The sequence below is a fragment of the Sphaeramia orbicularis genome, chromosome 20 (assembly GCF_902148855.1).
Source record: "Sphaeramia orbicularis chromosome 20, fSphaOr1.1, whole genome shotgun sequence".
NCBI classification, from domain to species: domain Eukaryota; kingdom Metazoa; phylum Chordata; class Actinopteri; order Kurtiformes; family Apogonidae; genus Sphaeramia; species Sphaeramia orbicularis.
In genome coordinates this window covers 46875262-46887449 of record NC_043976.1, presented here as the reverse complement: position 1 = coordinate 46887449, position 12188 = coordinate 46875262, and the positions used below count along the sequence as shown (strand labels likewise).

The 12188-nt window shown below is 44.1% G+C and overlaps 1 protein-coding gene across 1 annotated transcript; it reads left to right on the top strand.

The window, feature by feature from the left end:
• The first annotated feature begins 3615 nt into the window (after window positions 1–3615).
• Window positions 3616–10423, top strand: LOC115411466 (E3 ubiquitin-protein ligase TRIM39-like). Its single transcript, XM_030123604.1, has 2 exons — window positions 3616–3647; window positions 8454–10423. Exon 2 carries the CDS (start codon window positions 8456–8458, stop codon window positions 10085–10087), a length of 1632 nt encoding a protein of 543 aa, XP_029979464.1. The 5' UTR covers window positions 3616–3647; window positions 8454–8455; the 3' UTR covers window positions 10088–10423.
• Window positions 10424–12188: the final 1765 nt, after the last annotated feature.

The window sequence follows — 12188 nt, the reverse complement described above, 5'->3', positions numbered from 1 at the left end:
AAAACTTTCTTTGGTAGTGTTAGAGACTGGTGTGTGTGTGTGTGTGTGTGTGTGTGTGTTCGTTTAAGTGTGAGAGTGGTGTGTGGCGTGTGCGTGTGCGTATGGTGTGAGTGGTCGACCAAGGTGAGGGAGCGTCAGTTTGTAGTGTGAGTGTGTCAGAGGACAGAAGTGACAGTGTTCCAACATGGACATACTGTGCAGAAACCACAGCTGCTGTCTTCCACTGCTGCTAAAGGACTTAACCCACATCTGCCCTGGAGGAAACCTGCCCTGTGCTCGCTGACTGCGGTCGGACGAGCCGAGCAGGAAAGGTTAACAGCAGATTACCCTCAGGATTTGAATCTGTCAAAATGACGGACAGACTTCAGAATTTTCCGTCATTTTTTTAAAAAATCTGTCAATGACAGAATATTTTCATTCAACGCGGCCTCTGTTCTAACCTGAAGAACAAAAAAACACCCAGGAGTGAACCCATGACCCCCCTGAAAGACTTCACCCCCCCAGTTTGACCAACACTAAAGGAACCAGTTTGTCAGTGGTGCAGTGGTCCCTGGAAAAGTGGGGAGACTCTGCATTTTTGCTTTCTTTCTTTTTTAAACACATGTTTTAGAAACAGTGACGTGTCAGACTACTGTGTTTAGTTTGTCCATAAATCCATTTGTGGTGTTTCCTCACTATTCTAAAATGACCCTGAATTAATCAGGAGCAGTTTGTAGGTTTTACTGGACACACAAGCAGCTGCATGAATGGAAATGTATTCAACATGAGGCAAACACAGGTTACAGTTATTTTTGAACATTTGTTTCAATAAAATTCTTAAATCTGAAGTTGACAATGCCTCCTTGTTCATATTTCACCTTAAATAAATTATTCTCTTCCACACTTCAAACCCAATCAGATAAACTCCAAAGTGCACCGTCCACCATGTGTGTGACGCAGGACGTACAGCCCCACCCCTGGGTGAAAGGCCTGGTTTTTAGTCAGTCCCTGCCTGCACATCCATCCAAAGCATTCTGTTTACTGCCTTCCACTTCCATGTGCCTTTAAACTCCAGCTGGACCATACTGAGCATTGTTAATTCCATCCTGGTCTGCAGATGTCAGGAACTGTTGGTCTTTAATTCCAGTTCCTCTGACATATTGATAACCCAGTGGAACTGACTTTGCATGTATTTGATAATTTAAACATGTAGTTTCTTGTGTTTATCGCCATGGAAGTTGGCGCAACTTAAAGTGTCTTCACATGTAGTGAGCTCCTTCTGCGGTGTTTGTGGAACTGAGCTTCTACATTTGACTGGGTGGTGCTTCTGTGGAGTGAAGCTTCATTTATAGCAGAGGAACTGGGAGCTGAGCTCACTACATTTTCCAAGTAGCTTGTCCATCACTGCATGGAAGGACACGCCCCTGCATGGAAGGACACGCCCCTGCATGGAAGGACACGCCCCTGCAAGGCATGGACCACCGACAAACTGAGGAAGTGACTTATATGGAGAAAACAAACCAGTGGATGGAAAAGGACTGAAAGACAGAACAGAGGGACTAAAGATGGACCAGAACAGGCCCTGAACACCAGAGCACTAGAGGCCAGGGTCTACCACACCACACTAGACCCAGGTGTAGGTCTACCACACCACACTAGACCCAGGTGTAGATCTACCACACTAGACCCAGGTGTAGGTCTACCACACCACACTAGACCCAGGTGTAGGTCTACCACACCACACTAGACCCAGGTGTAGGTCTACCACACCACACTAGACCCAGGTGTAGGTAGAGGACATAGTGTACAGGACCATCTGTACCCAGTCTGGACTGGAGGTCCCTGGGTCCAGATGGGAGACACCCCCGAAGGTGACAGAGAACAAACAGGCCCAGATCCTGGTGGACTTCCAGATCCAGACCGACAAGACGGTGCTGTCCACTCATCCTGACAGAGTGGAGAAGGAGAACCATCAGCAGACAGAGGTGGAGATGGATGGAACAAGCAGAAGTGACAGGACAGAAGAAAGAAAGAGCATGAGAAGATGGAGAACCAAGAACTGAAAGAGAGAGAGAACATGTGGGTGTGAAGGAAATAGTAGTACCAGGAGTGATGGGGGGGGGCTAGGGGCAGTGACCCCCAAACTGAGAGGATGGAACCAGCAGAGACCAGGAACAACAGAGAACAGAGAAGAACCAGAACAGAACCAACAGACCCAGACCTGTGGTAGAGGACCCAGTCTGAAGGAGACAGCGCCCAGGTGGACCAGAATATGTATATGTATGTTTTAGAACACCCCAATTTTTCCAGTTGTGTCTGTAAACTCCATCAGTTCCAGTTTAATGAACAGCTGGAAATGGTCCAAAGGTCAGAGTGAACTGACAGAGGAAAAAAAAAACAAGGTTAAACAAAACTGAAAAATAATGTACATTTCAGAATTCTGCAAAAAGGAGAACAAGAAATGGGTTCAAAACTGAAAGCAGTTCTGCAGCAGTGGAGGTGGATCAAGTCTGGAAAGTTGGTGGTTCAATTCCTGCAGGTGTCCCAACGTTTGTGAATTCCTTCCACCCCCTGTGTCTGCAGAACAGGAGTGTGGAACACACTGTGGTACCAGACCCATGGAGCAGGACTGGAACAGGACTGGACTGAAGAAAGGAGTGTGGTACTGTAATAATGGAAAAGAGGAAAAGGAATGAACCAGAGAAGAGAGACAGAGCATCAGAAGAGGGAAAAATGGAGGTGTGTCCTCCAGAGAAATGTCCAAGAAAGTCCAGGTGTCAGGAAGTCCAGTTTCCTTCAGCATCCAAAGGCACTGAAACTGGACTGGAAATGCAGACAGAAGAGGTCTAAGAGTAAGGCTGGTGCAAATAATGTGAGCTGCAGAAAGGGGATCGGAGCAAAACACTGCTGAACCACTCAGACGTTCGAAGGAAGGTGCAACTTGATCACAAATACAGACTATTTTAATCAGTGTACGTGAAACCAGTTCTAACAGCAGTTACTTAACCCCCCCCCAGTCCCAGGACCTGGTGAACAGACCTGGGCCCGGTGTAAATACTGGTGAACAGACCTGGGCCCGGTGTAAATACTGGTGAACAGACCTGGGCCCGGTGTAAATACTGGTGAACAGACCTGGGCCCGGTGTAAATACTGATGAACAGACCTGGGCCCGGTGTAAATGCTGGTGAACAGACCTGGGCCCGGTGTAAATGCTGGTGAACAGACCTGGGCCCGGTGTAAATACTGGTGAGTTCAACAGTAGATCCACAGATGACTGTGAAGACTGTTCAATTTTCAGTTCAATTTTATTTGTAGAGCTCAGTATCACACCCAGGTCTCCTCACAGGTTTTTACAGATTTAGTTGAATATGAAAATAAGTAACAGTCAGATTCTGTTTGTGTCCACACGTCTGATACAACAAAGACCGACCAACACGTCAACTTCAACCGGAAGTCAAACACAGATAATGAAGTTGAAACAGTTCACTGTGTCTGAACAGCACTGAGTGACAAACAGGAGGAGGAAATAAAACGACTGTGATGAACGACGGTAAAAGGTGGAGCCAAACATCTGAGGAATGTCCCGAAGGTAAATGAGGACGGTCACATTCACACTGGTCTGTGCCGTCCAGAACATCTGGCATTTGGATCTGTCGGCTTCAACACTGGTGAGTAGAACTGAGTAGGGCTGTTAGAAAATATCAATTCTGCAATACAGCACGAGATTTCATTTCACAATGCTGTATCGATATTAAGAAGTACTGTATCAATGTTAAGAAGTACTACATCGATATTAAAAAGTATTGTATTAATATTAAAAAGTACTGTATCCATAGTAAAAAATACTATATCGATATCAAAAAGTACTCTATTAATATTAAAAAGTACTGTATTGATATTTTTAGGTATTCATTCAAATGCAGATATTGTGGAGGTTCATTTTTGTTTTTCTTTATTGTTTCTATTTTATTTATTATGATTTAACACTCTTTTATTCAATAATGGTTATCCGAATCCTCCTAAAAGCACTTTTTTCTGTCTGAGAGGCACATGTTGGTTCCTTTGTTTGGATTGAACTCCAATCCTGTTCTGATGTTAGTTGTGAACTAATAGAATCTGAACATTTGAACAGGATCTGAAACTGGAATGTCTGGAAAACAGAATGTCAGTTTGAACACAGTTGGAACATTTGGTGATAGAACATTAGATCCTGTTGGGATCAAATACAAATGTGTTTAGGATTTGTGCAGATTTATGATGGAATTCAATTCTGCAAGGAAATAATCATTTAAAAAAGAAACAAAGCAAAAATGGCCTTTTTAACAGAATCATGATATATCGTGATAGATGGTACTGTGATCCTAGTGTTGTGGTTCGTCTCATGTCACCAGATTCTTGCCGATACAGTCCTAGAACTGATGATATTTACAGATTCAACTTCTGACCATGACGAGGGTTCACTGCTTTGGTTTCCTACCGACACTTCAGAAAGGAACTTAAAGGAGCTTAAACTTTAAATACTTATACACACTCAGTGTATTTCCACAAGTAGAATTACCAGGCTGTTTGTTCGCTCTTTATCCAAATGAAAATTCCAGACTTTTTCTAAACTGCTATTTTTTTCCCCAGACTCTAGTGTTGCTCTATAATCCACATACTCCACTCCTTGTTCCAGTGGTTCTGGTCCTGTGGTGCAGGTGCAGTGCAGATCTGGAGTCAGTTTTGTCGGAGTCTTTGTGTCACAGTTCAAGGTGTTTTTTTTCCTCCTGTGATTTCCAGAAAATGGGTTCCAGAATTAACCATGACTGACTGGAACATTCCCTCCCATTTCCTCTTTCCTTTCCCTACTTGACCTGTAACCTGTAGCTCCGCCCCCATAGCGCCTTCACCTGCCTGGTCCCACAGGTTCCACTGGTTTGGTTTGGACTGGGTGAACGACACTGACTGTAGTAGACAATACTACTGACTTCAGTGCAGGACTCTGGGGTTCCAGTCCTGGTAGGAGCAGGAACAACCACGCCATTCAGCCCTCAGGATAACTTGGATTTTTTTAATGTCATGTGGCCTACCCGTCCTACCTCCACCCCTGGTCTATTTTGTCCACACCAGGGGTCTCAAACTCAACTTACCTGGAGGGGCCGCTGGAGGTCCAGTCTGGGTCTGGCTGGGCCGCATTAATGCCGCGTTTCCATTATGTGGAACTGGCTCGATTCGGCTCGACTCGACTCTGGTACCAGGTCCTATTCCAGACCCTTTCCACTCTGGTACCAGGTCCTATTCCAGACCCTTTCCACTCTGGTACCAGGTCCTATTCCAGACCCTTTCCACTCTGGTACCAGGTCCTATTCCAGACCCTTTCCATTCCAGATCCTCCCTCTTTCCAGTCCCTGGTCGTCATAGCGATGCGGTGCGTTCCTTCTGTGTGCTCTGCTCACAGTTGCTGATAAACTCACTGGTTGCCTGTTGTCTGGTCAAACTCCTGCTGAATGTTTGCGTCTGAACCTCCTGGACAAACCATGGTGTAGTTTTACAGACTGTCATCATGTGGATTCACCTACTGACAGATTTACTAGAAAAGGGCGGGGCACACACACCACTCTGACCAATCAGAGCTCTGCAGTGTTTACACAGTGTCACCTTTAGGATCTGGTCCCCAGTCCTGGAACCTCAGAGGAGGAGAGACCAAACAACTAGTACCAGGTACCAGATTCCAAAAAACTAGTACCAGGTACCAGATTCCAGGTCCTTTTTCGTAATGGAAACGCAAAAAGGTCAAGTCAAGTCGAGTCAAGCCAATACCACGTAGTGGAAATGCAGCATAAGTATTCCACAAACAAAGAGTTTCTTTACTTTACTCGCTGCTAGTAACGTGCACTTTTTGATGAACTCTCCTTCTTTGAACATCTTTCCGGCCCTAGCAGTCATCTCAAACACCACGTAGCTAGCTTCGTCTGCTGCTTCATTCTCTTTCTTGCTTTCTTTAATAAATCTCGCCTCCTCAACAGACATTTTTTCAGACTGGTGACCCGGTTCTGTCTCTCATCTCTCTGGTATTTTGTAAACTCCTCAGCATGTCTAGTTGAGTAATGACGTCAGACGTTGTATTCCTTAAACACCACCGCAACTTTCTCTGTGCATACCAGACATGTAGGGGTGCACCTGTGCGCCACAAAAAATATTCCATCTCCTACTTTTTCTGAAATTGCCTTTTGCTCATTGCCAACCTTTTCTCTTCATGGCACAGTTTTAGAGACGTGACTGGAACTGGGTGATGGCAGATATTTTTTGTCCACTTGGTGTCACTCCGGAATATGTTTCAACTAATGCCACGTTTCCACTACACGGAACCGACTCAACTCGGCTCAACTCGGCTCAGCCTTTTTGCATTTCCATTATGAAAAAGGACCTGGAATCTGGTACCTGGTACTAGTTTTTTGGTATCATCTCTGCCGAGGTTCCAAACGATACTAAAAGGTGACGTATAAACACTGCAGACCACTGATTGGTCAGAGTTTTTTCTGTGACCCACCATTTTACAAAAAAATGATGCAGAAGTTGACAGTAAATATAGCAGTACATTAATCCACATGATAACAGCCCAAAACTACAACATGATCGGTCGAGAGGATTCAGTCTTTGGTGGCCGACGTAAAAATTCAGACAAGACAACATGCAACGAGCGAGTTTTTAGCAACTCTGAGCAGACGACACGGAAGGAACATGCCGCATCGCTATGACGTCCAGATACTATAAAGTGGGTAGTATCCTGTAATGGAAACCATAATAATAATAATAATAATAATAATAATAATAATAATACATTTTATTTATAAGCGCCTTTCAAGACACCCAAGGACACTGTACAACAAGAGAAAACAAGAGAAAACAGACAGAACAAGAGAAAACAAACAATCCATAAAATACAAAGAAATAAACAGATTAAAACAAATAATTACTATACATAGAACTGAAGCAGTAGAATGGACAGTAGAGCTTATGGGGGTGGGCTGTTCTGAACAGGTGAGTTCTGAGTCTGGATTTGAATGTGGGGAGAGTCACAGTTACAGATGGATGGTGGGAGGGAGTTCCAGAGCTGAGGAGCAGAGCGGCAGAAGGCTGGGCCTCCCATGGTGCTGAGGAGGACAGGAGGCACGGTGAGGAGGATAGAGGAGGAGGACCTGAGGGAACGGACTGGAGTGGTGACATGGAGGAGGTCTGAAGGTACTGAGGAGCCAGACTGTGGATGGATTTAAATGTGTACAGGAGGAGTCTGAATTCAAGTCTCTGTTTGACTGGGAGCCAGTGTAGTTCCTGGAGGATAGGGGTGATGAGGTGGTGGGAGGGGGTTTTGGTGATAATGCAGGCGGCAGAGTTGTGGACCAGTTGGAGCTTATGGAGGGACTTTTGGGGGAGACCGAATAGGAGGGAGTTACAGTAGTCAAGGCGGGAGGTTACAAGACTGTGCACAAGAATAGAGGTGGTATGGGGGGTGAGGGAGGGGCGGAGATGGTTGATGTTGCGCAGGTGGAAATATGCAGACCGGGTGACGTTATTGATGTGGGATTTGAAAGACAGTAGGCTATCGAGGATGACACCCAGACTCTTAACCTGAGGGGAGGGGCAGACTGAGGAGCTGTCGATAATGAGGGAAAAGGTGTTGGTTTTGGAGAGAGTGGATTTGAAATGCATTTGGAAATGGTTTCCAGGAATAGGACCTGGTACCAGAGTCGAGTCGAGTCAAGCTGGTTCCACGTAGTGGAAATGTGGCATTAGTGACTAACATTCATACTTCCCCAGGTACTTCGTTGTTGGCTAGCTTGACAACCGCTGACAACAAATGCTGCCCGAAGCTGTCACGAGACGACCTATGGTAGCCCCTAAGTGATAAAAATAAATAAAACAAAAGCGTGGCAAGACTCAGCAAAAAGGTACGTTTGAGAACTTCTTGTGGGCCACACGAACACTAAACTTTGATGTCAAGTAGAGGGCCACAAAATATCATCCTGCATGCCACATATTTGGCCCCCGGGCCGCGAGTTTGACACCCCTGGTCTATAGTATCAGTGGAACAGAGACTTGTCAGGGACATGCCTGGCTAAAGAGAGTCATGGAAAAATGTGAACTTTTGAAGGATAGACGGGTGAAACTGACATGTAATGAACAGATGACTGAAAACAGACACTGTGTATTTTTTAATTTAAAATAATATTTAAAAACTGGGGCGAATGTGCTTTGGTGTATCCTAGTGGTGATAAGTGGTTATAGTGCATCTGAAACCTGACTTGCATACTGCGCCACCAAAAAAGAATTTCATAGTCTCCACTGGTGTGGTTAGGGATGTGACTGGAATGACTGCAGATGAATACCTCAAAACCCCCCAGCCCAAAAAATAGGAACTATACCTTCAGTAAGAACAAATATCTATAAATAGATACAACTCGATAATCTTTATGTTGTGACTTTTTGGTCCATAGATATGGCTGCTGCCGGTCGTGTCCGACCTGAAGATCAGTTCCTGTGTTCCATCTGTCTGGATGTCTTCACTGATCCAGTCTCAATACCATGTGGACACAACTTCTGCAAATCCTGCATCTCTGAACACTGGGATAATAATGAAATCTACCAGTGTCCCATGTGTAAAAAAGCTTTTTACCCAAAACCTGAGTTGTACGTCAACACGTTCATCTCAGAGATGGTGGCTCAGTTCAGACTTGAAGCTCAACATGAACCAAACATCTACAGCTCAGACCAACAAGCTGCCAAACCAGGACAAGTTCCCTGTGACGTCTGCTCTGGAACCAAACTGAAGGCCCTGAAGTCCTGCCTGGTGTGTCTGACCTCCTACTGTCGGACTCATCTGGAACCTCATCTGACAGTTTCAGGACTGAAAAGACATCGGCTGATCCACCCTGTGGAGAACCTGGAAGACAGGATGTGTAGGAAACACGACAAACCTCTGGAGCTGTTCTGTAAAACCGACCACACATGTATCTGTCTGCTCTGTCCTGTTGAAGACCACAAGAACCATGAGTTTGTTCGTCTGAAAGAAGAACATAAAAAACAGAAGGCAGAACTGAAGAAGACAAAGGCTGAATTCCAGCAGATGATACAGGAGAGACGACTGAAGATCCGGGAGATTCAACATTTAGTGGAGCTCAGTAAGAACGCTGCAGACAGAGAGACAGCAGAAGGTGTTGAGGTCTACACTGGTCTGATGGATTCTGTTCAGAAAAGTCTGGACCAGCTCTTAGAGGAGATCCAAGAAAAGCAGAGAACCACCGAGAAACAGGCTGAAGACTTCATCAAAGAGCTGGAACAGGAAATCTGTGAGCTGGAGAAGAGAAGCACTGAGGTGGAGCAGCTCTCAGGCTCTGAAGACCACCTCCACTTTGTCCAGAGGTTCACATGTGTCAAAGCTGCTCCATCCATGAAGACCTGGACCAAGGTCAACGTCTGTCCACCATCATATGAGGGGACTGTGGAGAGAGCTGTGTCTGAGCTGGAGAAGAAACTCACAGAAGACATGAAGAAGGTGTTTGAAGCTGACCTGAAGAGAGTCCAACGGTATGAGGTGGGTGTGACTCTGGATCCAAATACTGCACATCCGAAACTTGTCCTGTCTGAAGATCGGAAACAGGTTCATCATGGTGATAAATGGAAGAAACTTCCAGACAAACCACAGAGATTCTCCATTTATTGCAATGTTTTGGGAAAGCAGAGTTTCTCTTCAGGCAGGTTTTACTTTGAGGTTCAGGTCAAAGGGAAGACTGACTGGACTGTAGGAGTGGCCAGAGAGTCCATCAACAGGAAAGAAAAAGTCCCACTGAGTCCCCAGGACGGATACTGGACCATCGGTTTAAGAAATGGAAATGAGTTCAGAGCTTTTGCTGGTCCCGGTGTCCTTCTGTCTCTGAAGTCTGTTCCTCAGAAGGTGGGGGTGTTTGTGGATCATAAGGAGGGTCTGGTCTCCTTTTATGACGTAGATTCTTCAGTTCTCATCTACTCCTTCATTGGCTGCAGTGGTAAACTCCTCCCATTCTTCTGTCCATGTCCTAATAATGGAGGTCTAAACTCTGCTTCTCTGATCATCACTCCTGTCAGACGCTGAAGAACTAACTCATCAAAAACAAGAAAAGCACTCGGAGAGCGCGGACCTCCACCAGGGCAGATCAGTGACCCCCCCCCCCCCCCCCCATCACCACTCAAATTTAATCAATTTAATCATTTGTGTCTTGTGCCAGTGTCAACATTTCCCAAAAAATTTCATCAAAATCCGTCCATAACTTTGTTATCTTGCGAAGAGACAAACAACGATGAAAACAGAACCTCCCTGGTGGAGGCAATAATAAAGATTTTCTGTGATTTACTGGAGTCACTAAAAATGATGTTGTAAACTGTTTGAACATGTATTTATCTGTGTCCAAATGCACTGAAATACTAACATTAGTGGTGATACTACTACTACTACTACTACTACTACTACTACTAATAATAATAATCCTGGTTTGACTAATTCTGATGCCTGTGATTTAATACAATCATAATGATGGCGTTTTAATGTTGAATTTAATTAAAAATTTTGGGATTGTGACTTCCACTTCCAGTGCCATGGAGTAAGCGACGAAAGACACCAGCTCTGCGTAGTATTTAATAATTGTATACTCCTTAGTCCATTTTAGGTGGTTTTGGGGTAATTTTGGGGTGATTTTTAGGTGGGCTTTGAATAATTTTGAGTTGGTTTTAGGGTAATTTTTGGGTGAATTTGGGGATTTTCGAGTAGTAACTTATCATTTGTACATAAAAAAATAACCTCTTAAAAAAAAAAGTTAATTACAGACTTACAGCTGGACAAGAACTGTCCACTGGAGTGACCACTATGCATGAAAGGGTTAAAGACACTTTCTGTGGTTAAGGTGAGCCCAGTTTAATCTGGATTATGAATTAAAGAAACTTTCTGTGGTTTAGAAATGCTAGCCTAACTGCGCAGGTGTTAGACAGAGCCGTAACTCTCTAAACCTGTTGCGGTTAAACTCGTCTATCTAATCTGAACTCTGTGTGCAAATGTCAAAGTGATCCAACTGTCAAATGCAAAGGTGTTCTTTTATAGTGTTATTTTATGGGTGTTAAACTGAAGTGAACTGTCCAATGGGCGTGTGCTTAGAGTGATTGACGCATATGCTGACATGTTACCCAGCAACAACTGTCAACCAATCATATGTGTATGTTGAATGTATGGAACCAAATATGGGCATAACTACAGATGGGAGTCTTCATAGAGGCACTACAGACTATAAAATGTGATGAAGTCGATTTTCAGGTGTTAGACCAACAGTGTGTTTGATGGGACACGAGTGTTAAACTGCCTTCTCTGACAAGGCACCGTTTTTGGACTTTTGTGAATCATTGCTGTTTCCACCGTTTCTAAACTTCATTCTTTCCTGTTGGTGGATTTGTTCTTCCTTCTCCTGTTGGTTTTCCATCGACAGCTTTAAGCGGTGAGTTCCTTTAACACCCCTGGCTTTGGCCAGACCTCAGTTTAACACCGTACCCGAGTAGAATCAGAGAACAGCGACACTAACACACTGAAGGCACCGAGACGCAGCAAAGACACTGACCGGTGTTAAAATATAAACATTTAACCCCTTTCTAACAGTTTTAACCCCTTTCTAACCGTTTTGACCCGTTTCTAACTGTTTTAACCCGTTTCTAACTGTTCTAACCCCTTTAACCGGTTTCTATCTGTTTTAACCCCTTTCTAACAGTTTTAACCCCTTTCAAACCGTTTTAACCCCTTTTGAACCGTTTTAACCCCTTTCAAACCGTTTTAACCCCTTTCTAACAGTTTTAACACCTTTCTAACCGTTTTAACCCCTTTCAAACCGTTTTAACCCCTTTCTAACAGTTTTAACACCTTTCTAACCGTTTTAACCCCTTTCAAACCGTTTTAACCCCTTTCTAACAGTTTTAAACACCTTTCAAACCGTTTTAACCCCTTTCTAACTGTTTTAACCCCTTTCTAACTGTTTTAACCCCTTTCTAACAGTTTTAACCCGTTTCTAACTGTTTTAACCCGTTTCTAACAGTTTTAACCCGTTTCTAACTGTTTTAACCCCTTTCTAACCGTTTTAACCCCTTTCTAACAGTTTTAACCCCTTTCTAACCGTTTTAACCCCTTTTTTGTTTTTTTTTTTTTTTTTTTTTTTTTTTCT

Coding starts and splice junctions, on each gene's coding strand:
- LOC115411466 (XM_030123604.1), top strand. CDS start 8,456: ATGGCTGCTGCCGGTCGTGTCCGACCTGAAGATCAGTTCCTGTGTTCC.